General features: G+C 40.5%; 1 protein-coding gene across 4 annotated transcripts in view; it reads right to left on the bottom strand.

The window, feature by feature from the left end:
- The window catches only part of ABCC4 (ATP binding cassette subfamily C member 4), a 228,647-nt gene that overhangs the window by 39,102 nt on the left and 163,849 nt on the right, over window positions 1–25,696 (bottom strand). For 2 of the 4 annotated variants that reach the window (XM_045009855.1, XM_045009883.1), the window contains 6 exons: window positions 21,615–21,765; window positions 20,818–20,937; window positions 17,935–18,045; window positions 16,447–16,547; window positions 15,341–15,532; window positions 7,923–8,078 (listed from right to left, as the gene is read on the bottom strand). In XM_045009855.1, the coding sequence (XP_044865790.1) occupies window positions 7,923–8,078; window positions 15,341–15,532; window positions 16,447–16,547; window positions 17,935–18,045; window positions 20,818–20,937; window positions 21,615–21,765 (831 nt within the window). Of the gene's footprint in view, window positions 1–7,922; window positions 8,079–15,340; window positions 15,533–16,446; window positions 16,548–17,776; window positions 17,810–17,934; window positions 18,046–20,817; window positions 20,938–21,614; window positions 21,766–25,696 lie in introns of all 4 variants that reach the window. The other 2 variants (XM_045009864.1, XM_045009873.1) reach the window with 2 other exon arrangements.

Here is a 25,696-nt window from a genome sequence, read left to right as displayed (position 1 = left end):
CTACAGCATGGACTGTACGGGAGATACTGGATCTGATCGCTGTATGAGGAGACAAATCTGTTCTATCAGAGCTCCATTCCAGAAGACGAAATGCCAAAGCATTTGAAAAAATCTCCAGGCTATGATAGACAGAGGCCACAGCAGGGACTCAACACAGTGGTGTGTGACAAGCCTAACGGAAAGTCAAAGAATCAAATGGACGCTCATGGAGGGAGGGAGGGGAGACTGAGGACTCGAGCTATCCCACAGTTCCTGCAGTCTCCGAAAAGCATTTGCATTCTTGGCTGAGCTCCCAATGCCTGAAGGGTCAAAAACATTGTCGCCAGTGGTTCAGGGAATATGTCGTCAATTTACCACCACCACCCCTCAAAGAAAAGGGGAAAAAATCGTTTCTCGCCTCTTTTCAATGTCACCGTACGTCTACTGGATGCTGCTGGTAGACGGGGTGCTGCAGCGCTAAACAGCAGCATCCTCTCCCCTCCCCTCCCCGGTGGCAGACGGTACGGTACAATATGACTGATAGCCATCCTCGTCATCATCCTGTGAGTGCTTCTGGCTGGCCTCGGTGAGGTCGGCCGGGGGTGCCTGGGCAAAAATAGGAATGACTCCCGGCCATTCCCTTCTTTAAGCTTTGTGTCCTGGAGATTCAGTCATGGCAGATGGTGCAATAGGGCTGGTAACCGTCCTCATCGTAGCAGCTGGAGGCTGAGCTCCTCTCACCCTCCCCTTTCATGTCTAATGGAAATTCTGGACTATCATAGCAGTGGGAGGCTGTGCTCCTCTCCTCCCCACCCTTTAATGAGTAACGGAGATGTCCTCCTGGAATATCATAGCAGCTGGAGGCTGCCTCCTCCTCATTTTATCTCACTAAAAAGTCAGTGTTTCTTATTCCTGCATTCTTTATTACTTCATCACACAAATGGGGGGATAACTGCCACGGTAGCCCAGGAGGGTTGTTGGAGGAAGGAAGCAACGGGTGGGGTTGTTGCAGGGGCACCCCCTAGAATGGCATGCAGCTCATCATTTCTGCGGGATATCTGGGGCTCTGACCCAGAGCGGCTGTGCTCTCTGGTTCTCTAGTAGACTTGGCCCATATTCTAGGCATGACTGACTCTATTTTTAGACAAAACAAAGAAGGGAATGACCTGGGAAGTCATTCCCATTTTTGTCCATGCGCCCCCAGCCGACCTCAGCGAGGCCAGCCAGGAGCCCCCATGACAGCAGCAGACGGTACAAGATGACTGGTAACCGTCATCGCCAATTTCCAAAGCAGCAAACGGTGCAATAGAGCTGGTAACTGTCTCTGCTACCTTGCAAAGGCAAATGAATGCTTCTGTGTAGCACTGCAGTACCACGTCTGTCAGCAGCATCCAGTATACATATGGTGACAGTGAAAAAAGGCTAAACGGGCTCCATGGTTACCATGCTATGGCATCTGTAGGTGTCATAGCAGAAAAGGAGCAGAAGTATAGATTAGTTCAGGGAGGGACTTCTATATTATGGACAATGTGGAATAAAGTCTGGAGATATTTGTAGGAGAAGCAGACAAATGGGCATTAAAGGACGACATAATTGGCAGAGCACAGGGTATGGGGGTGATAAGAATGCACAAATGACTAAGGAGGGAAGAGTTGTAAAGAGTCTTGAGGGGAGGTTATGAAGCTTGAACTTGATACAGTGAAATATAAAGAGCCAGTGGAGGGAATCAAAGAGGGAGGAGGAGGAGGATGATTATGGCCTATTTTCCCAGCAGGGGCAGTAGGAATCCCAGATCTGCTGCTGGCATCCTAATGCCCCCTCTGAAGACAGCCAGGATATACTATTAGTCTATTCTACAGAGGGACTAAACATACCCTGGGTTAGGGCTGCTACCACTTCACAGACCTCAGGCAGGAAAGTGATGACATCCTTGGTTCCTGAATTTACTAAAATACTGTAGCTTGTTTTCTAAAACATTTTGCCCTTGTAAAAGTGTTCCTATTCCTTCCTTCATTACATAGGGAAAAGGCAGCCTGTGATCTGCAGTCTGAAGACTGATCAACCTTGGGGTTTTCTGCTCTTGGATTTCAGTTGTGGCCACCCCACTTTTCTGCCTATGGAGTTAGTGAGCAAATGGGATTCAACACCCGCCCTGCATCTTGTTTTGATTGTCATGTTCTAGCACCCCTCATCAGTTGATGAGCTGGAACTGGAATCTGGTGAGGGGGACCCATATCTTCTAGATTTTCATTCTTCCTTTTTTAGCCTCTGTGTGGGTGTCTAAAATCACTGTTAAGTCACTGGTGGGATAGGTGTGCTCTTTTGTGCTCCTTGGGATAGAGACAGCCTTTGCAAAGAAGTTGTTATGCTCTGGATCCTCATCCAAGAGAAGAAATGCCTAGGGTATCTCTCTAAAATTCCCTGGCCTCAACTTGGGGGGAAGGGAAGCTGGAAAGGATGCCTGCCCCTTCCCTAATGAGAAGTGTCCTATTTAAAGACTTGTGGCAGGACTCTTCTGGGTTGGACTATTCCTGGTTGGAGAGGGGTTGCATTTGATAGATACACTCCTGGAGCAGGCGTAGGGTGCCTGGACTCCTCCTCCTGTGACTCCTTCCTTTCTGTGTTCTCTCTCTCAGTGTGGAATATATTGTGGCTTAATGGGAGGCAGACTCTCTCAAACTAGTCCAACTCAGAGCCTCTCCCCTTGGCAGAGCAAGGGTCCATAAACTGTGGACAGGCATGGCCAAGCTCTCCTGAGCTGTTAAACAGAACTGCCTCATTAGATCAATACTGCTTGGTCTCTGGTTGGTGTCTTCTGGGCAGTTCTGCCATGAAGAGGAGAGGTAGAGGGACCTGGCAGGGAAGCACTACACTGGAAGACCCAGAAGGCAAAGACCTCCATGCTCTGAAGCGAAGAAGTAGTGCGAGAGAATGAAAAGACCAGGAAATAAGTTTGTTCCTACCCAAAGGCCTCGAAGGAAATCAAAAGGTTAAGGCAACAAAAGTGGGAGAGCGCTGAACCACTGAGCTTTAGCCCAATGCTACAAACTGATCTTCAAGTCAACAAAAGCAAGAGGGACATGATTTTGCCCCAGAATTCTCTAAAAACAGCCCTGAATACTGCTGATATTCAAGCAGAGATGGCACAGTCTGAGAACCATGGACTGGAGGAAATGTTAGGATGTCAGTAATTCTTGGTGTCATAAACAAGGTAATCCAAGCCAAAAAAATCATCATAATGCTGTTGAGGACTGTGAAATATCTGATTTGTTACCAGAGATTCTTAAATCTACAATTTTTTTTAAAAAGAGTAAACGTTTATATCATATGATTTTTTAAAAAAGACATCACATATCTTAAAGGTTAAATCCTCCCTTGATGAAGACCCCAGGTAACCCTACCGGTGCCTATGGACCTGCAGGAGGGTGAAGAAAATTTGGGTAGAATTTGGACCTAAATATTTTATGATGATGTGTTAATTTTTAAACCATTCCTAGAGTATTATGAAGGTATTGATGATGGCAGAATGTGGTACAATAAATGTAAAAAGATAATGAGTTTGTTTTCTTTTTATTTTCTTGTAATGTGCCAAGTACTTGAAAGTATTTGTTGCATCAGGAAACTTAAATAAAAACCTGTTGAATTAGCAAAGGGGTTTAATAGAATGGTTGAGGAAACATTTTTCTTTAAAAAAAACACCACTGTAAGTAATTTGTTTAACAATACACATTTTAATAAGTTATCTGAGATGTTTTGAAGGTATTGTTAAGATAATTTCCCATTTCAATCTATTTTTATAGGTTGGCAAAATAAGAAATTGAATTTATAAAATGTTCATAACTATTATAAGTTGTCCTAAAAGCAAACATGTATTGCAACAAGCAGATAAGGATAATTTTTAATTATCACTTCTGACACAGATTAGTATTTAAAATAACCTGTTTTATGAGAGGAAGTTAATAAGCCAAACCTGTAAATAATTGTTGTAAAAATGCTTGCAGTCAGGGTAACAGATAATATTTACAGACACAACCTTCAAACAGCTCCATCCAAGCAAGCAATTAGAAACCTAAGCACATTTTTATTTCTGTGGGTAGATATTTAAATTCACATTTAAGAAAACTTCAGTCTTGTTTCTCACCACTCTCTGGAGAGTGACTCAGTTAGCATGCTACACAATATATTTTACTGAACGCCTACAGCTAGACTACATAGTTTTCCCAGAGAATGCTGAGGATTGCAGCTACAAACTGTTGCTCCATGTTACGTAGCTATTTTTATTACTTATACAAATATTAGTAATATAGTACAAAATGTTTATTATAGTATAATTATTCCCCCACCCTCCAAAATGATTAAAGTTATTCCTTGGTCTTAGACCTTTGCATATACTTAGTAGAAAACAAACCTCTCTTTATCTGAAAGAGAAACCCTAGTTGATAACTTTCAGACACTTAAAACCCCTGGGGACCATGAAAAAAACCTTCTATATAACTAGCAAGATAAAAATAACAACATTTTACTTTATTAAAATAATGTTATGCTCAGGTCAGGAAACTTCTGCATGAATAACGCATACAATTAATGATGAGTGCTCAAGGTGTGGAGACAGCATTTGATTAGCAGTTTTCCATCTCTAATGTTATATTTTGTTCACCGGGGATCAGATATCCAAATGTGGAAATCACCTGAAATACTTGTAGTTAAAGTTCTCAAAACCCTGTAGCCCTTGAATGAACTGATCATCATCCATTTTCGGGAGAAAAGAACATTGTGCACAAACAAAAGAGAAAGAATTTAAGTCTATGTAAAGTCCTCTTTAAATAGAAAAAGGTCACTAACTCCACTGAGTAGCACCACTGTGCATTAATGAAACCTCCAGTATGCAGAAACAAAAGACGGCCCACATTAGGCTGCAATCCAATTGTATTTCTTTGCTAGTAACAGCATACCTACCTCTTTCTGTTTGGCTTCTATTCTCAAGAAAGAAAAAAGAAAGACAGGTGACGAAGAGAGGCATTAAAGAGCCATTGCTTGTTACCCTTCTTATTACATTCACAGTTATTTTTTAAGAGAGAGATAATAGAATATAAACATATAAATCAGTACATTAAGTGAGTGCTACCTTGATTTCTTCACCATGGACCAACAAACATTCAGACATCAATATGGTAAAAGGCTTCTGGATCCAACGTTATTAAACAAAACAGAATGGAAGCTGGAAATTAACAGTTAAAATGCTACCTACCAAACAAATCCCACTGGTGTCTAGCCAAGTGTTTCCTCCCATCACCCAAACAAATAGGATGAGCTACCTGCAAAGCACATACCTCCTAGTCCATGTGTTCATGAAAGGAATAGGGCACTGCAGAGGGAGGACCTTATAGTCATGGCTGCTAAAGCCATGTCCCCCCCTCAAAGGGGAATTATGGCCAGAGGATAGGTCAGAGTCCCCATGGAATCTGGTGACCTGCATAGGCCCAGCTATCCAAAGGCACGTGGGTTGTACAAAACTCTTCTGCTGCAACAATGTTTAGCTTGCTCTTTCAGTCATCTGTAGGGTAAAGGTGTGTGGCTGCTCTGATGAGGAAAAGGGCTACTTCCAGAGCCATCACAAGTACTTTTCTTCCAACGTCCCTCATCAGGTCTAGGATGGCAGCTTTATGGCTTTGTAGCTGGTAGCATCATCCTCAGCCAGGACCTAACACATGGCTTGTGCCTCTTCTGTTAATAAATTGAAGGCCTAGAACAACTGCCCTCACTGAACAACATTGGTCACTACTCAGAGGTAGGCATCAGGGTCATCATCCAGTCCAGTCTCGGACAGAGGAGGGCTGGTACTCACTGGCTGCTTAACTGGTGTCCCTGGATTACTGAACATAGGGAACATAGCTAGTGGATCACTCCTTGGGCTTGTTTCTCCTCTGTGATTTACAGTAAGAACTGCTGTTGTTGGGCTACAATTGGTTTTGCTGCTGCTGTCCATCATCCAGTTTGTGATCTCCCCCTTTTTATACCTCTTTTGTAGAGGAGGTTCAAAAGAAAACTTCCACGCTATGCCACATGCAGAATGCTCTAGAGGTCAGCAATAAGACTCATCTTTTCGGGGAGAATAGGCAAGACATTTTTGTGAGAAGGTTTTCAGCTTTGAAGTTTGATCCCTTCAGTAGTCCAAAGCCAGAACAGGTAATATTTAAGATGCAGTGCAAATAGCACAGGGTTCAGCAACCTTTCAGAAGTGGTGTGCCAAGTCTTCATTTATTCACTCTGATTTAAGGTTGTGTGTGCCGGTAATACATTTTAATGTTTTTAGAAGGTCTCTAAAATTAAACCTATAATAAGGTCTATAATATATAACTAAACTATTGTTGTAAGTAAAGTATACAAGGTTTTTTAAATGTTTAAGGAGCTTCATTTAAAATTAAATTAAAATGCAGAGCCCCCTGGACCGATGGCCAGGACCCAGGAAGTTTGAGTGCCACTGAAAATCAGCTTGCATGCCGCCTTTGGCACATGTGCCATGGGTTGCCTACCCCTGAAATAGCATCTCTTCAGACTGGCATTTTAGCTGGTAAGAAATGTATGGTCAGTTCTGGAGGAAGGAGGAAAGTGACTTAAAAATTAGAAAGGCTCTGTTGTTGGAGAGAGGAGCTGAAGGGCAAACAGATGTTTAGTTGTGAAGTCTTGTTTGGCCATTGATATTGTTTATTATTAATTTTTGTGCTTACACCCAAATAATATTATGATACGGATATAGCCAGTAAAATAAGAAAACATTACAAACATTCATGTCAATTAGGTGCCTAAAGCACCAATGCAAAAAAAAAAAGTGTGTTTAATTTTCACTCAGAATTTAATTCAAATACATGAAAAAACAAAAATCACATACTGCCAAACAAATCTAACTTTCAAGAGCATATATGTGTGTGGGAGAGGAGAGCAGTGTTTCTTTCTTTGCTTTTGTTATTTGTAAAAAAGAGAAGAAGAATAAAACCCTACACACACATTCTCTGCTGCACCACTTTCCATGTAGTCCAGCTGAGGGGTGAAAGTAAGGGAACCCATTTTAGATCTGTGATTCTCTGCCCAGCTCCTGTCCTGAACAGTCCCCAAGGGATCATATGCCAGTTGGATGTTGCTGGAGTGCAACATATTCCTGCCATGCCCTCTCTGCATCCTTCTCCTGGTGGGGAAGGTGGCATACTGCTTGCACTCCCCTACAGTCCTGTCAGAGCAGCACAAAGAGGACAGAAAAGAGGAAAGAGTCAGACCCAAAGGGCTGATCCTATATGTTATGGAAGAGGCAGTCTGTAGGAAAGAATGTGATCTTATTCAAATTCTTTCAAATACATCAGATTACAGAGAAGCACAATCTCAGTTATTGTCTCTTAGCAGTTGTTGAAGAATTAGTCCACAAGAATGGACTGATTTAAATGATCAAGACATTTTGCTGTACTTTCAGACTGAATCATTTGGATACTAAATATATAGACTCTTGTTTTCAATTTAGTAGTCCATTGCAGAGATATTATGGAAAACAATAGCCGCTCGTATTTTTAGGTTCTAGCAAATATATTTTATGCTCTGTGCTGGCTCTTCAGCAGCAGTTAGCCAGCAAACTTAATTCAAACTGTTTCTAGAACTGTGCTGATATTGATATCACAGATGCACACACAAAATAATTGGTTGACGTGACAGAAATCCATAGATAATGAAGTTGTTAAAAAGCCGTGATTATTTCAGCTCCATTCTAAGGTTACAGTGGGGGAACAGGGAAACTAATATTTACAAAATGGACAAGGATGAAATTCAGGGATCTAGGAGCACTGCAAACATAGAGGAGAAAAAGAAAAAAATATTATAAAAATGATCTTGACAGAGTTCTTTGAAATGTTACAGCCCTAAAATGAAAATGCATGTGGATGACAAAGTCAGCTTCATACCTGAGGTATGATTGAAATTTTCTTCCGCAAGTCATGAAGTCCCAGTTCTGATGTTAAGTACTTATCAATCCAAATTCGTCCTTTGGGTTCAGCCAACCGAAAGAGGGCTGCTATCAAAGAGCTCTTCCCAGCTCCTGTTCGTCCCACAATTCCAACCTGCAAAACCAACCAAGCCAGTATGATTAACCCCAGGCGCTTCCAACGTAGTATTTGTAGTACTCTTCCATTAATGCAAACCGAGATTTATTAAAAGGCAAGGCAACAGGTAAATTCCTTAAAAATTGTTGTTGTTTTTTAAAAGGTAAACTCTAAGAAGAACACCACCCTGGAGTCGGATGGGATTTGAAGCTTCAAGAATTTTCTAAATCATCTCATTTAAAGGTGAAATGAATGTTTGTCGCTTAATATGAGCTGCTGAATGCTTAAATGAGAGGCAATGTCGCCAAGTGGATAGAGCACCGGACTGGTTCTTAGGAGTCCTGCGTTTCATTTTCAGCTCTGCTATTAGCCTGTTGGGTGACCTTGCACTAGCCACGTCACCTCCCTGTGCCTCAATTTCTCCATCTGTAAAAAGGGAACAATGACACTAACACTCCTTTGTAAATAGCAATAAAGAGTCCCGTGGCACCTTATAGACTAACAGATGTACTGGAGCATAAGCATGCATCTGACGAAGTGGGTATTCACCCACGAAAGCTTATGCTCCAATACATCTGTTAGTCTATAAGGTGCCACAGGACTCTTTGTTGCTGTTTACAGATCCAGACTAACACGGCTACCCCTCTGATACTTGACTCCTTCGTAAAGCACTTTGAGATCTGCCTATGGACATTATTAGTATTAAACAAGCATTACTAGCAGCACTTGAGACAATTTTGAGTCAGATTCTGATGACCTTACTCAAGATGAATAGTATCTAACTCAGAGGTTGGCAACCTTTCAGAAGCGGTGTGCCGAGTCTTCATTTATTCACTCTGATTTAAGGTTTTGCATGCCAGTAATACATTTTAACCTTTTTAGAAGGTCTCTTTCTATAAGTCTATAATATTATATAACTAAACTATCATTGTATGTAAAGTAAATAAGGTTTTTAAAATACTTAAGAAGCTTCATTTAAAATTCAATTAAAATGCAGAGCCCCCTGGACCAATGGCCAGAACCCAGGCAGTGTGAGTGCCACTGAAAATCAGCTTGCGTGCCGCCTTTGGCATGTGTGCCACAGGTTGCCTATCCCTGATCTAACTCAATGAGGAGCCATAATAAAGTAAGCTTTTTGCAAAAAACCTGTCTTCATCAAGAAGCAGGTAAGAATTACTTAGAGAAATGGAATGTACACCCAATCAACTGTCTCACAGAGCGCAGCTTGGGATAACTCTCTCTATAGATCTGCTCTGGCAGAACCTGTTACAGTAGAACCTCAGAGTTATCAACACCAGAGTTACAGACTGACCAGTCAACACACACCTCAACTGGAATCAGAAGTACACAATCAGGCAGCAGAGACAAAAAAAAAAAAAAAAAAAAAAAAAAAGCAAATACCGTACAGTACAGTGTTAAACTAAACTACTAAAAACTACTAAAAAAATAAAATAAAGGCAAGGTTTTTAAAAAAAGATTTGATAAAGCAAGGAAATTGTTTCTGCGCTTGTTTCATTTAAATTAAGATGGTTAAAAGCATGATTTTTCTTCTGCATAGTAGAAAGCTATATTAAATCAATGTTCAGTTGTAAATTTTTGAAAGAACAACCATAACATTTTCTTCAGAGTTATGAACAAGTCAGAGTTACGAACAACCTCCATTCTCAAAGTGTTTGTAACTCTGAGGTTCTATGCACCACATTTCCAGAGAGATATTGGCAAACACTGGAGGGATTTCAGAGATGAGCAAGAAAAATTACCATGGACTGGAGATACTGATTTATGAGAAAAGATAAAGGAGTTAAATATGAACAGCAGTGGTTCTCAACCAGGGGTAAGGAGAGGTCTTCCAGGGGGTACATCAACTCATCTAGATAGTTGTCTGGTTTTACAACAGGCTACATAAAAAGCACTAGCGAAGTCAGTACAAACTAAAATTTCATACAGATAATGGCTTGTTTATACTGCTCTATATACACGATACACTGAAATGTAAGTACAATATTTGTATCCCAATTGATTTCTTTTATAATTATATGGTAAAAATAAGAAAGTAAGCAATTTTTCAGCTGTGATGCTTTTGTATTTTTATGTCTGATTTTGTAAGCAAGTTGTTTTTAAGTGAAGTGAAACTTGGGGTACACGCAAGACAAATCAGACTTGCAAAAGGGGTACAGTAGTCTGAAAATGTTGAGAACCACTGATGTACAGTATAGCATGGCTAAGTGATTAAGAAGGCACATGACAACAGAAGAATATTTGCAAAGTACAAACACCAAACAAAACAGGGGAATTATGTAGTGTGATACACAGAGATACTGAAATGATATTAAGGAAAGGAAAACAAAGTGAATATCAGGAAAAAATTTGTAACAGAGAAATTAAGATATGGAACAGGCTCCCAAGCAAAGTGGCAGAACCTGCATTTAAAAAAACCAAAACACCCTAGACTAAGCACAAGAAAATATACTGGAAGAAGCAACTTGGAAGACGGACTGGATAACCTAAAATGTCTTTTCTACCTCTAACTTTTTCAAATTCTATGATTTTATTGAATAACTGATTCACGTAGGTGTGTACAATCACTAAGTACTATGTAAATGCTAATAATTATTTTACTGTTACCTAAAAGACAGCATAGTTTTAGCAAATCTGTTTAAAGGAATGGTATAAAAGTAAAAGGAAAAAAAATAATTGAAATAATGAGAAATATTTCTGAAGAAACTCTACTAAAGCGCCTCTTCCTTCAAAAAGATAAATCAGAAAGAAAAAGCTAAATGGAGAACACACAAAGTATTTTAAAAAGAAAGAGTTCAAAAGCATTTCTTTTGAAAACCTTAGTGATATACACTACTGTATTAGCAACATGAAAAAAAACATTATCAAAAATAAAGTAACTCTTAAAATAAAAATGAAGCTGCTTGTATATTGTCAATATCTCTCTTTCAGGCAGGCATCAAATGAAAGCATTGCATTTTTCAGTGTTTGACCAAAAATACAAATGGATTTCTCTAAATTGACTACATGCTGCTAAAATCAACATGAATTTGAACTGGCTCTCAGTAAACAGAATTTTATTCCCTTTTATAAATCATGTTATTCAAAAGGCACATTATTTTTCCTTATACAGATCATAATCAAATCTTTCCTGCAAAACTGAAACCAAGCAGGCAGGCCCTTGTGCAGCCTTACTGAAGTCAATGGCTACCTCCATACACAAAAGGGCATGTCAGCAGGATTGGGTCCCTGATTACTAAACACAACTCAGATTTAGGTCATCCAGATAAAGAAAATAATTTATGTTTAGCAAATGTATGAACCGACATGTGTTAATGTGTTTTTAAACACCACTTACCATCTAGCTTTGACAAAGACAGCTGTGTTGTGTTTAAAAGCCACCACTATTTTTGGCCTGGTCTTCTTTTAAAACTTATACCATAAAAACATAAGAATGGCTATACTGGGTCAGACCAATGGACCATTGAGCCCAGAATCCTGTCTTCTGAAGGTGGCCAATGCCAGGTGCTTCAGAGGAATTAACAGAACAGGGCATCCATTCCCTACCATCCAGTCCCAGCTTCTGGAAGTCAGTGACTTAGGGACATCCAGAGCATGGGGTTGTGTCCTTGACCATCTTGGATAACAGCCACTGATGGGTGTATCTTCTATGACGGGGTGGCCAAAGTTACTGACACTCTGAGATGCATATGATAATCTTCAGAAGTTCGAGAGCTAGGTGCACCTGTCAAGGCTCGGGGGATCAGCCCCACAGCAGGGTGGTGGGGCTTGCCTGCTGGGGCTCAGGGAACTTGCCAGGGCTTCAGGGCTTCAGCCATGGCTCCCGCTGAAGGAGCTTGCAGGGATTTCACTTTTGGCACTGTACCTTTTAATTTCTGTTTAACTAACTTCCTCACTTTTGTCTAGTTCCCCTTTCTGAAATTAAATGCTACAGTGGTGGACTGCTTTGGTGTTTTCCCCACAACAGGGATGTTAAATTTTATTATGTTATGGTCAGTATTACCAATCAGTTCAGCTATATTCACCTCTTGGACCAGATTCTGTGCTCCACTTAGGACTAAATCAAGAATTGCCTCTCCTCTGGTGGGTTCCAGGACTAGCTGCTCCAAGAAGCTTCCATAGTGTAGACATAGTCTTCATCTACATTAGGTGTTAAGTGTTGTTTGAAGCCTTAGAGGACAGTGATAAAATACTTTGGCCTAGTCTATATTTAAACCTTAAGCCAGGTGGACTGAAAAATCCTGTGCATCGTAGCTATGTGAACCTAACCCCCACTGTAGAGGCAGCTAGGTTGATAGAAGAATGCTTTCATTGACCTAGCAACCATCACTCAGGGAGATGGCATTCCTACAGTGACGGAAAAAACCCTTCCATCACTGTCATCTGCGTCTACACTATGGGATTGCAGCAGCATAGCTTTGGTGCCATAGCTGTACCACAGTAACTCCTGTAGCAGAGACATGGCCTGAAATGTTAGAAACTTCTAGGTTTTCAAGAAATGCTTCCCTTTTACTAGAATCCAGGGAACAGGGGCAGATACCTGAAAACCTATTATTTTACACATTATAGTGGTGATGGCCTACTGTCATACCATGTGATGCATTATCAAAAACAGTAGCTTCTAAAAAGGAAAGCAATCTCTCTCCAGAGCTGCAGGAGTTTCAAACTGGGCAAACTTACTTTAGGATGACAAACCCACAGCACAATCACTCAGATCAAAAAAGCAACAAGCGTTTAGCCACTGTCTGGGTACCTCTCTTATTTCTGTTCTTTTATTTTATTTCTATTTCTTGCCATGAAATTTAAATCTTCTTATTCACTATTACACTAGAGTGGCTTATTGTAACTGCTACAGAGCTGGCCCAAAGGCAAGAAAAGTACAGAGAAGATAAACAGCTTTTTTTACTACACTTTGTAAACTCCTTGCCCTCAACTCCCACTTACCTCTGTCCATGAAATCATCTTTGTACAGGATAGAAGGGCTGAATTCTCGTAACATGCTTGTTATGAAAATGATTCACTTGAGGAATGGAAAGGCGGTTGGGGCTGAATGGAAGTGCGTGTTACAAATTAAGCCAGGGCAACAATTGTATAGAACTGAGCCAACCTCCCAGGGAAGATTTCTTAATCAAAAAACTTATACCTGCATTTGAAATGTGGCAAAACACGAATTAACACTGCAGGGCTCTAATTTAATTTGCTCTATGGGGGAAACTTGCCCTATCACACTCTTTCAATTGAGACGGTTTAAATTGAGATGATGGGGCAAAGGGAGAAGAGTCAAAAGTTTTCAGAGAGAGGGTTTTTATTTCTGTTTCTTTTGGCTAACAATCTAATTAATGCTGATAGTTAATTGGATAAGTTGCCAAAAGGAACTGAAGTAAAAACTCCACAATCCTAAAATTATGAAATTGACTGTTTTCCCCTTTAGCTCAGTGGTTTGAGCATTGGCCTGCTAAACCCAGGGTTGTGAGTTCAGTCCCTGAGGGGGCCATTTAAGGATCTGGGGCCAAAAAAAAACCAACAAAAAATTGTACTTGGTCCTGCTAGTGAAGGCAGGGGACTGGACTTGATGACTGGTCCCCTTCAGTTCTATGAGATAGGTATATCTCCATATATTAGGAGGGAGGGATAGCTTAGTGGTTTGAGCATTGGCCTGCTAAAACCAGGGATCTTGGGCAAAAATCAGTAGTTGGTCCTGCTAGTGAAGGCAGGGGGCTGGACTCGATGAACTTTTGGGGTCCCTTCCAGCTCTATGAGGTAGGTATATCTCCATATATTTCTCCCCCATTCTGGGATTATGTGTGTGCGCACACGTATACCCTCCTTTATTTTGTATTGTCACTGTCCACCTTTTGTGTTGCCTCTCCCTGCCCCTTTTGTGTTCCTTTAGTGGATGCTCAGTGTCCCTTTGTACAGCTCTACTTATCTCCCCTCTTTCCCATCCATACTTAGCTTCCTAATAGTTTTGCTTCTCAAGACCAGTGCTGATGGAAAAGGTATTAAACCTGTCTCTAAACTAGGGAAAAGGTCACATGCAGTTAACTAACACAAGTTAGTTAAACTCAATCCATCCTTGACCGTTTTCCCCCTAATGGATACAAACTGTTGGTATCATTAGAGCAGCTTTGTCTTCTCAGTGGCAGAGACAGAAAATGCTCTCAAGCAAAGTGTGATTCTCCCATTTACAAACATATAACAAAGAGAAAGTCCCTGCCCTGAAGAGCATACAATCTAAGTGGTGTTTGTTTTTGGAGTTTATGCAATAGGAATTCACAAAGTCCCAAGTTTCCCAAGTTCTTAAGTAGGTTATTTACTCATAACCATGCATATTACCAAACATTACTGCATAACTTATAGTAAGTAAACATGCTTTATCCTTTAGTAAATATGAGTAATATAATTACTTTATTTTATTTTTTTTTAAATACAGGCCTCATTTTCTAAGGATAGTATATTTCAGGGGTGGCCAAACTTACTGACCCTCTGAGCTGCATATGAGAATCTTCAGAAGTTCGAGAGCTGGGGTGCGCCTGCTGGAGCTCAGGGCTTCAGCCTGGCAGGGAGTGGGGGTTTCAGGGCTTCAGCCTTGCGGGAAGTGCTTGCCGGGGCTCGAGCCCCTTCCTGCTGGCAGAAGTCACAGGCGATGCATGGGGGGGGTCACGTGCCCCCCCCCCCACACTTGGTCAGTTCCTGGAGCCGGCAAGCTGGAAGTTGCAGCCATGTGGAGAGGCAGTGGCAAGCAGCTGGGAGCAGCAGGGAGAGCCGCTGCTTTTGCTGCTGCCTCTTCCTGCAGAGCTAAAGCAGCAGCCCCTCCCTGAAGCTCCCAGCTGCTTGCTGCTGCTGCCTCTTCATGTAGAACTAACACAGGGGAGCTGCAGGAAGGGGCCCCTGAGGGCAATAGGGGCGTATACACCTGGGGGTGTGACTCAAACTGTTTAAGCCTTTAAATTGTGCCCCCCTCTCTCAGCTGGCACCACTCGTCTCTGGCAGAAGCCCTGAGCCCCACCACCCCACTGCAGGGCAGAAGCCTTGAGCTTTCTGCCCCAGTCTGATAGGCAGAGAATGGGGGCGTGTAGGGGACTCCACAAGCTGCACTTTAACTATAAAAGAGATGCATGCAGCTCACACGCCATAGTTTGGCCACCCTGGTATATTTTATAGCACTGTATAGAGTTGGAAAAAAAAACAAACCCGACCATAAGGTATTACCCCCTTAACGAAAATGTTGTGTATATTTGAAGTAAGCATGCAATGCATACCTTTTCTTTTGATTTAATTAGAACAGACAAGTGCCTCAACACCAAGGGTCCATCTAAGCTGTAAGTGAAGTTAACATTTTCAAAAGCTATCACTCCTTGGCTTGGCCATTCAGCTGGTGGACGTTTGTTGGACTCCCAAGGAGCTTCCTTTTCAAGTTCTGTGTATTCCATTACTCTTTCTACTGAGATCATCTAGAAAAAAGTCACACAAGCAATAAACTCAAACTCTTTTATATTTTGGGTAACATTCTGATTATAAAAAAAGCTACAAAATGACAGCAGAAATTTTCTTTCAATCATATATGAGAGAGAGAGAGAGAGAGAGAGAGAGGACGAATCATGGTACTGTCCTATTTTTATTAAATAGGAATGCAAGTCTTACCTCCTAATATAGGTCCCGATCCAGCATAGCATTTAAGCATGTATTTAATTTTAAAGCATGTTAGTTGAGTCAATGTAAGCATTAATTTGAGGTCAATGGGATTACTCATATGCTTAAGTGCTTTGCAGGACTGGAACCTTATTTTCTACATGATAGGTTGTCTTTCTGCTGGTCATCTATGGGAGTAGTACTAGAGATCAGACTTACATCTGAGCTACAGGAAGATCCAGCCTATCAGTAATATCATTGATAAGTTTATCATTATTATGTGTGTACTGAGCCACCACAATCTCTGGGATTTCACCAATGAGCTTGTCCCTTGCAGCTCTGGCTAAGGTTATTATGCGCTTGGAATGGATATCTGTATTTCAGCAGTAGAGACAAATCAGTATACTGGTTGCTACAGTATTGGCTAGATAGCTAGCAGAATTTTTTTTCATATCCATGGACACACAAATATCAAAGAGGCAGCAAGATTTATTGATAACTGAGATTTTATGGGATTCTAAATGGAAAAGACTAACTAACTAACGGAACTAACCCCTCCTCAAATTTGAGACATTGGGGCTGCCTCTCTCTTCCTGCAAATATGCAGTTCAGTTTTGGCCATGGGGTACAGGGTCTTTAAAATTCAATTAATGCAAAGATAATGCTTCAAATGTATTTCATGTCACTTAACAGCAAAGAGATGTGAAAAATACAAAGTTGAGCAAATTAATATTACCAGATTTTCAGCTTCAGCACTTTGCCTAACTCCCCACTGGAACATTCCCATGAGCGTGATTGCATAGGACAATGCCAAGCCAACCTGTCCTGCATCCAGAGCTGTAGGGCGAGGAGGAGAAAAATCACATCTATATAATGACACAAAACTCTACTTAACTCCTTTTTCAAACTAATATGCCACTGAAGTGGTAAGCCAGATTGGCTCTCGGTCCCACCAGTTTAAACAGTAGCTCTGTGGAAAAGGTCTATCTTGTCACATTACTTTTGTAAGCTTTCTAAAACTATATTTGTGTTTGAAAATAAGGTCCTGGTTCTCCATTGCCAGGCACCTTGTCTTTAAAAAAAAAAAAAAAGAAAAAAAAGAAAAAAAAGCCCAGAATCAATTAATCTCTTAAGCACAAGTTTAAGCACATTGCTATTCAGTTAAGCAATTGAGAATCTTTCAATTAATTTCAAAGGGAGTTGGATCAGGCTCCTAAACCTGTGCACAGTGAGCATAAAACACATTGCTAGCATTTACACAAACTATGTACTGGTACAAATGGGTGCAAAGCACTGTAAGAGCAGACAAGAAGTTTTTGAAGGGCAAACTTCTGCTCACCCTACTCGCATGGACAGACTCATTACACTCAACAAGTCAGCTTGTGTGAATAAACTAAACAGGATTTGGCCCTAATATGGGACCCGATTCTCCTCTCACTATAGCCATTTTACATCAGCGTAACTCCACTGACTTCACAAAAGCTACTCCTTATACTGATTGGAGAGACGACTCAAACCCAGTGTTTTGATTTGTCTTCAAGTCTAGTAACTTGAAACCTAGCTGGAAATCTTCTCTATAATGCAAGGTCTCTATATATATTATCTAAAGGAAAAATAAAGGAAACAAAGAACAGCAAATTAGCACCCAAATTTCATGTCCAAGATAATTACTTCCTTTGTATTTTAGACGACTATCTAGTTTTAGAACATCTACCGTAATTACATCTTGGGAAGATCATATAAAACAACAGCATGAAAATGAATATAAAACTTCTTATAATGCAATCTTCCTTTCTGGGATTGGCCTCTCCCTGAACCCAAGACATTTGAGCTGCATCCCTGAATGTTCAGCCTGCTCTGTTTGGCCTAGTCTGCCATGACAAGAAGGGAAACAAATGTTGTTGTCCCAAAGACAGCTTTAAAAGCTAGTATTTCAATAGTAAAGGCAAGATTGTAGAATTGCAAGCTTGCCTGCAACACACGGAGGAGATAATTTGGAGAAAGGATGTTAGGTTCATGGCCAAGCCCTTGAGCCCAGAGAAGTCTGAACTGTCTCCAGTACTTACAGGAATGTCTTGGACTGAGGGACAGACCAGGATCTAGAAAGAAACATTTTACTTAATTGCAATCCTTAAACAATTAGAGAAAGTAAACTCTGAAAAAGAATAAAGGTATTGCTATAAATTATAATTATAGCATTAACATTCCTAGCATCTGCACTTACTCTTTGCGAGAAGCAGGGAACCAAAGGCAACCACTATAACAAAGATGGCACAGATGGCATCCAGCCGCACAGCAAACCATCGGGAGGTAGTCAAAAACAGAAACCAAGCCTCTAAAAAGTTTTTTTAAAAGTTATAATAAGAACAATAAGTTATTGGGAAAAAATCAGTTCTATATTGACTCCCAAAAGACAGTAATATAACATCAGCATGGACTAATTCTATAAGCTGCAAAAATATCATTCTCTTGGAGAGAGTTTGCATGTGTTGATGATGATGATGCCCTATTTTCCTAGCTAGTGCTGGCCAGCTTTCAGGTTTTCACACTGTTTAACACATCTGAGACTAGTATATCAAACAGGAGTCGGAACAGAAATAAAAGATGCTAGGACCTGATTTATAGCCCAGTGAAGCCAACAAAAAGACTCTAATTGACTTCAATGGACTTTGGATCGGATGCCTAGTACGCTACGTAAAATACCATTGCAATTTTCTTTCATATAACATTTAGATAAAGTATATCCCAATATGCTTCACAGAATTTAGTATTACTGGACAGTGGAAGTTATATGATATAAATCACAGAAGAAAGCAGCATAGTCTGTATAATGAAAATTAAAGTATTCAAATTTAGGGCCAATAACAGAAATCAAATAGGCATAAGGTAGAATTCTGTATCGCTTTGTAATCTGGGCCTGTTCATATAGCCAAATTTAAAGTTACGTGTCTTGGAAAAAGGAATGCAGGCCATACCAACAGACTGGGGGCCTGTGTTCTGGAAAACAGTGACTCTGAAAAGGATTTAGGTGTCATAGTGGTCAAGCAACTTAACATGAGCTTTCAGTGCGATGCTGTGGCACAAGGGCTATGCACTCCTTGGATGTATAAGCAGGGCAGTAGTAAGTAGAAATAGGGAGGCAATTTTACTTCTGTGTATAAGGCATTGGCGAGACTGATACTGAATACTATATACAGCTCAGATGTCCACATTTTCAAAATATACTAAAAAACTGGAGGTGCAGAAAAAAAGTCACAAATTATTTGGAGTTCTGGAGAAAATGCTTTTCTGCAAGAGACAGAGAGGTCAATCTGTTTAGTTTATCAAAAAGAAGATTGAGAAGTGACTTGATTACAGTGTATAAGTACCTGCATGGGGAGAAAATATCATGTACTACATGGCGGTGTTCTAGTAGAGAAAGGCATAACAAGAATCAGTGGTTGAAAGTTGAAGTGAGACAAATACTTCAGATCAAGCCAGGATGACTTTCTGGGGGATATACTTTAGCCAAACACAAGCCTCTGGACTCAGTACAGAGGTAGCTAGGTGAAATGTAATGGTCTGTAATATACAGGAGGTCAGGTTAGATGATAAAATGGTCTCTTCTTGCCTGAAACTCTATGAATCTATCAATTAAAAAAAAAGAAGGCAAACTACTATAGAATACTTTGTACAAACATAATTCAGATTACTTTTGCACACAGAATATTCATATTGCAGCCAAGTAGACTTTAATAAAAACTAACCTACAGTTTAACATGGCCAGGAGCTCTTAAAGGTGCTCAGACAAAAAAGATAAGAGATTAACAGATTTTTATATTTTTCCGAAGGATAATTTACACTAAATATTTTTGTAGAGTTTTAGAACTGGTCTACACCACACAGTCAGGTCAATGTAAGGAACCTTCCAACAACCTAATTATGTCAGTGTACACACTACAGCCTTGTCCCACTGATATAAGTGCCCACGACACTGACATAACAACTCCACCTCCACAAGAGGCATAGGGCTTATGTCAGTGTAGTTAGGGTGACACAGTGTCTGTGTAAACACTGTGTTACTTACATCAGCTGTTAGCTCTCTTGTCAATTTCATGGCTTGCTGTGAAATTGACAAGAAAGCCAGGCAGCTAGAGCCCAGCTGCCCCTGCTCCCTTGGAGAACTGGGCATCTGGACCCCGCTCCCGGCAGGGAATGAGCAGGTGAGAAGTCCTGGCGGGCTTCCCCGCCTGCTCCTGGAGGAGAATGGGGAGGTGAAAAGCCCTGGGAGGCTTCCTCCTGCTCCTGGCAGGAAACAGGGAGCTGAGGGGACAGGCAGCCAGCAGGGCTCCCAGCTGAGATCTGCCAGCAGAGCTGAGAGACTGTACTCTCAGCTCCCCACATTGCCCCTCTTAGGTCAGTGGAAGCGCTCCTGTTGAGATATGCACCGCCAACCAAGGAGAGTAGTGTGGACATGCACCACGGTAGTCATTACTGCAGTGGCTGTAAGCTGATCTAATATAGGGCAATTTAATTTTTTAGTGTGGACACATCCTTAGTGTTCCACCTGAATAATATTAAATATTGCTAAGTATAACTTGTTTTGCCTTAAAATATTATGCAATATGGGAACTTGGTGGAGAATGATACTTTAAATATAATTATTGGGTATATACCTCTACCCCTATATAACACAACCCGATATAACACGAATTCGGATATAAACATGGTAAAGCAGTGCTCCGTGACGGCGGGGCTGCGGACTCCGGTGGATCAAAGCAAGTTCAATATAACACGGTTTCACCTATAACGCAGTAAGATTTTTTGCCTCCCGAGGACAGCATTATATCGGGGTAGAGGTGCACTTTAAAATGTTTATCTTAAATATTGATATGATGCATGCTTGGATCTCTCAAACTATTCTAGAGTCCAAAGTGTATTCTACAAATCCAGAAAGACAGAAGAAACAACTATGAAATTTATTAATGGGGAGATTTTGCACTAAAGAGAGATGTATTAAAATCAGCATGAGCTGTGCATGTATGCTGCTCACGTGTATCTGAGGGGAGAAAATACTTCCCTCTGAAAGAGCTACATACTTAGCTGTCCATGTCTATTCATGACAAACCTGAGTGAAGATCTTGGTGAGCATCAAATAATTCTTGGAATCTTTGCTCTGCTTTGAAAGCACGAATTGTCCAAAGTCCCTGGAGAGATGTTGACAAGTGGGAGAACACTGGACTTCGAGCTGTGAAGTAAAAAAAGACTAATTTATTGTAGCTGAAGGGTGGTGTTGGTAATTTTTTGCACTATGTTAATCTTTAATCCTACTTCTCTGTTTACTGACACAAGCCAGCGAATCACATCTTTTAGGATAAACATAGGATAAACCTACTTTCCTGTTATTCAATTACACCCACTTGGATGGCAAAATGGATTAATCTAATTGACACAAAAAAAGTTTTCAACAGTTGTTATCATCCACGGCTTCTTCCTTTGTTTCTTTCACTAATCAGATAATGCACCCAATTTTTTTTTAAATTCATGATTCTCAAGACTCAGACTCTGCTATTTAATACTATAGTCAATTTGAAATACAGAGATAATCATGAAGGTCATACTGGGTCAAAACCTACATTATTATGTGCAATTAGCCCAATAAGGCTATGATCCAGCAAATCACTTAAATATGTCCATAACTTTAAATATATGAGTAGTCCATTTGATTTCAAAGACATTAATTGTGGGTTTAAGGCTGAGGTTAACCAAGTGTTGAAGGATTTTGCTGGGTTGAGACCCAAGACAACAAGCAAGTAATCTGCAAAACTAGAGCAAAAATTCCTGATTAATTAATTGATTGCAGAATTTGAGCATCTCATATAATTGTTGCTCAGACTTAAAATCAGCTCTATCCAAGCAACATACTTGTGGACTCCAGACGTTTAATATCTCTCGCTGTGTCTAAGAAATACCGTCGAAGAAAAATGAAAAGAATACAAAGTGGAACTAAAGGGATGAGTATCCAAGGAATCACTGCCACAGCCACAGCTACCACGCCAAAAATCTGTAGGAGAGTCTGCAACAACATAGGCAAGAGAAAACATTACTTCCTTACCCAGAAGGATTCCACTCAAAACAAGCTCAAAAACTATTTCACATCATTAAAAGGTTAAATATTCAGACATAAAGATGACACTCCAATTAAAAGTATAAACAACAACTTTCATATAATAGCTAGATCACAATTATTTTCACATTATATTTATAAGATTTAATGTTTTTAATATTTCAGATTAATTGTAGAATTTACTCTATTTTCTGCATGATTTGTTCTGCCAGAATCTAATGGGAGCTGCTACAACCAACTTGACCCAATATGAAACGCTTGCTTTCATGGTGTTGATCCATTTCCTGTGATCCCGCAAATAACTAACAGTGTACCTGATTTACAAAATGGACAAGTTCAAGATAGGTAATAGTTAATTGTTCTGCAGACATTCAGAGAACCATATAGATGTATTTGCTAGCTCAGGTGAAAGGTTGAATTGAGCTTTGACAGAAACTTAGGTGTTGTTCTTTGAACCACCGTACCCAGCATAAACTGAAGATCTGACTGCCTGACAGTATGTTAAAGTTTGAACTTTCTATGCCTATGTGATTAATCTGATAATAGGAAAAATAACTTCTACAGTTAAGAACAACATGGACACTGCCAAGAGAGGTTTCCAAAGAGACCAGTGTACCAGGTTAAGGATCCAGCAAGAAACAGGAGACTGAACAGCTGGGCTAAACCTGAAGCTTACCTATAGAAATCTGGAGATACTAGAGTAAGAGGGTTAATTGTCTAGGGTGTGGAAATCCTCAGGGCAGTTAGTGCTCCCATATGTACCCAATGGCAGGTAACATAAGCCTTTATGACATGCAGATAGCTGAAATTCCAGGTTTATGTTAAATTCCTGCACAGTGTTAATTACCACTTCTTGGAAGGTACACTGTTAGAAAACTGTTCTCTATACTCCGTACTAGCTCCTAGATGTGTAATCCCTTTGGGTTTATCAACTTTTGTGTGTAACTAAATTCCAGTTGAATTCTACTGCTGCTTGATCTCCAGATGTCAATGGAAATGTGGGACTCCCTTTGGCCTTGAGAAAGCAAGACTTGTTGACAGGAAAGCGTCAATCCTTATATTTGTAAAGGTATTTGGAAAAGTTTAATGAAATATCAGATATAGATGACCTAATGGATAAACTGAATTACCTGGATTTTCATAATATTTTCCACTAAGTTGCCTATGAAGCACAAAACATTTCCATCTTACTTCTAATAAAGTCCACACATATTGAATAAAGTCAAACTTGCCCCCTCATGGTGGCTGTGTTATTTTTGAGTCAATCAGCACAAACCTCAGTGGAACCTCTCCCCTTACGACTATGTCTTCTTAGGGTTTCTTACAGGACCTTCCTGTCTGAACATTAATTTCCCCTATACTCATGTAAGGGTTCTACACACACATTTCTGTTGTATCTCAGTGGCACAATGAATCAACAGAATTTACTTATCTTTATGCAAGATTCTAATTCCTCCTAACAGGATGGATCAACAAAAGAACCCTGCATCCCTATGCAAGATCATGCACTTTGCCACCCTGTTACAGTGCCTCATAAAAGACTAGTAAGAAAAATAACCATGGGGTAAGAGGTAAAGTCGTGCTGCAAATTATACACAGGTTCAACAGTATGAAACAGTTATTGTAGCCCACTATTAATCAGAGTTAAAATAAGTTAATAGGGGAATTCTCCAGGGGTCAGTTTTGAGGCCAGTGTTGATGTATTTATTAATTACATGGAAGAGGCAGTGGAGAGAAAGTTGACAAAGTTCGCCAATGAAGTTATGTTGTTTCACTTACTAAACATGTATGGTGGATTGAGAGTACTCTGAGTAGATTTATACCCTGGGAGACAAGGCAGGGTGATGACAGGATACATTTTACTTGAATAAATAAACGTACAGTAATACTAGGAAAAAAAGAATCTAAACTTCTGCTACCAGCACTGCTCTCACCCCTTCACCAAGTGAGTGAGGAGAGCACTCAGGGGATCAGTGCGATCAGCAAAGCAGCTCTTTAAACTCCTGTGAGACTATTTCATTTTCACTGTGGCTCCTGGGCAAGTGGGAGGACCCATAAAAAGACTCTAGCTCCTCTAAAACCCCCTTCCAGATCACTGAAAATGAAAATATGAATTTCTCCAGCGTACCATTCCCTCCAGAGTCAGCTGTCCCTATCCTAGCCAGCTCTAAAGGCACCTCCTTGCCTACCTCTGCCCTCAACTGGAGCCACAATGCCTAAAAGAAATCCTGTACCCTTCACTGCCAGCTGCCTCGGGGCCAAGTACTGGGAGACATGGGTCTGTCCCAGGAGCAGGCAGGGAGGGCAGAGCGCAGCAGGCAGGGAGGGTCAGGTTGGTCAGTCACCCCACCATGCGAGACAGTTGTGTGTGTGTGTGTGTGTGTGTGTGTGTGTGTGTGTGTGTGTGTGTGTGTGTGTGTGTGTGTGTGTGTGTGTGTGTGACCTCTCCCCATGTGTCTCACTCCTCCCTGTGTGAACCCTAAAGCCTTAAAGATAAGAAGGTAAATAAAAAGAATCCAACTATGCAGTATTTCTTTTTAACGAGTTTGTATGTTTTTGAATGTTTGTAGTGCATAGTTCTGATTGACTGCCGTTGAACTTGTTTGAATACGAGTAATTTTATCAGGTGTCCCGTATTCAGCATATGGAAATATGGTTACCCTAGTGGGTTCTAACTTCAATCATGCACAGGGACTCCAACTCCACAGTGGGGATCTATTACAGTATTCTTGCCTTTGAGAAATACAGGTAATATCTGAATGGGTAATAAAGAAACCTTAACAACACTGTAGATAAAATATAAACCTTTTAGAGTGTATTTTTGACAAACTGAGGACATTATATATATATATATATATATATATATATATATATACACACACACACACACATACACACACACTCACACATTATCACACACACACTTTCCACAGTTGATGGCAGATGATAAAACTGGAACCAAAAACCAGCCCTCTACCTCTTGAGCTACGGAAAACTCTTTTAGCTATGAGTAAGTTATAGGCTGTTACAGTTATGGAAGCAGACATAAGGAAACAGTTACTAAGCCAGTGTATTACTCATTGGTAGCCTAACATTTGTTTTCAGCAATGAGGACCTAAAATAATCCATTTAACAAGATGCAAATGACTTGCAAATAAAGAAAGGTCTACTTGTTTAAAGGACTGTGCTGTATTTCAAAGCCCACTAAAAAATAGTTGGGGAAAACAGGATGGAAGTGAACACAGTGGTTTAGAATATCAGCTGTCCACAATAATGCAGGAATAGCTGTTGTCTAGAAAGTGAAAGTTCTTTTTTTTTCTCTAATTTTCTCCTATTTGGGGAACTAGAGAAAATAATCCAAATGAATTAAGTAAAAAGTGCTATCAAATTAATACCAAAAGACAGCCATGCTTCCCAAAGCAAGAAATGTATAACTTAGATAATTTTTTCACACCTTAGCTCATAGAGCCAAGAAGCGAGAAGTCCCTGAAAAGTACCCTCCTCTTTCAATGTACTAGATGACCTAAGCTGCAGCCATTATTTTATGGCCAACTTAACAAAAACCTATTTCTGTAGCCTTGGACAAACTGCATAAAGACTGCTGCTATATTGCTGATGTTGTTAAAATGTGGAAAGAATGTCAAGAAACACTGAAGAAAGAAATACTCAACAACAAAGTTAAATTGCAGGCAGTAAAGAAGCAGATGGATCAGGCACTTACTCCACCTCATTTTCTTGCCAATATTCCCAACCCAAAGTACCGGGGTAGATGTCTAACTGCCAGGGCCGGCTCCAGACCCCAGCGCGGCAAGCACACGCGTGGGGCGGCCCTTTCCCGGGGGGGGTGGCAGGCTGGGCCGGCGGACCTGCCGCAGTCATG

The sequence above is a fragment of the Mauremys mutica genome, chromosome 1, assembly GCF_020497125.1.
Source record: "Mauremys mutica isolate MM-2020 ecotype Southern chromosome 1, ASM2049712v1, whole genome shotgun sequence".
Lineage (NCBI taxonomy): Eukaryota > Metazoa > Chordata > Testudines > Geoemydidae > Mauremys > Mauremys mutica.
The sequence above is the reverse complement of the archived record's forward strand: the minus strand, read 5'-3'. Positions and strand labels throughout refer to the sequence as shown.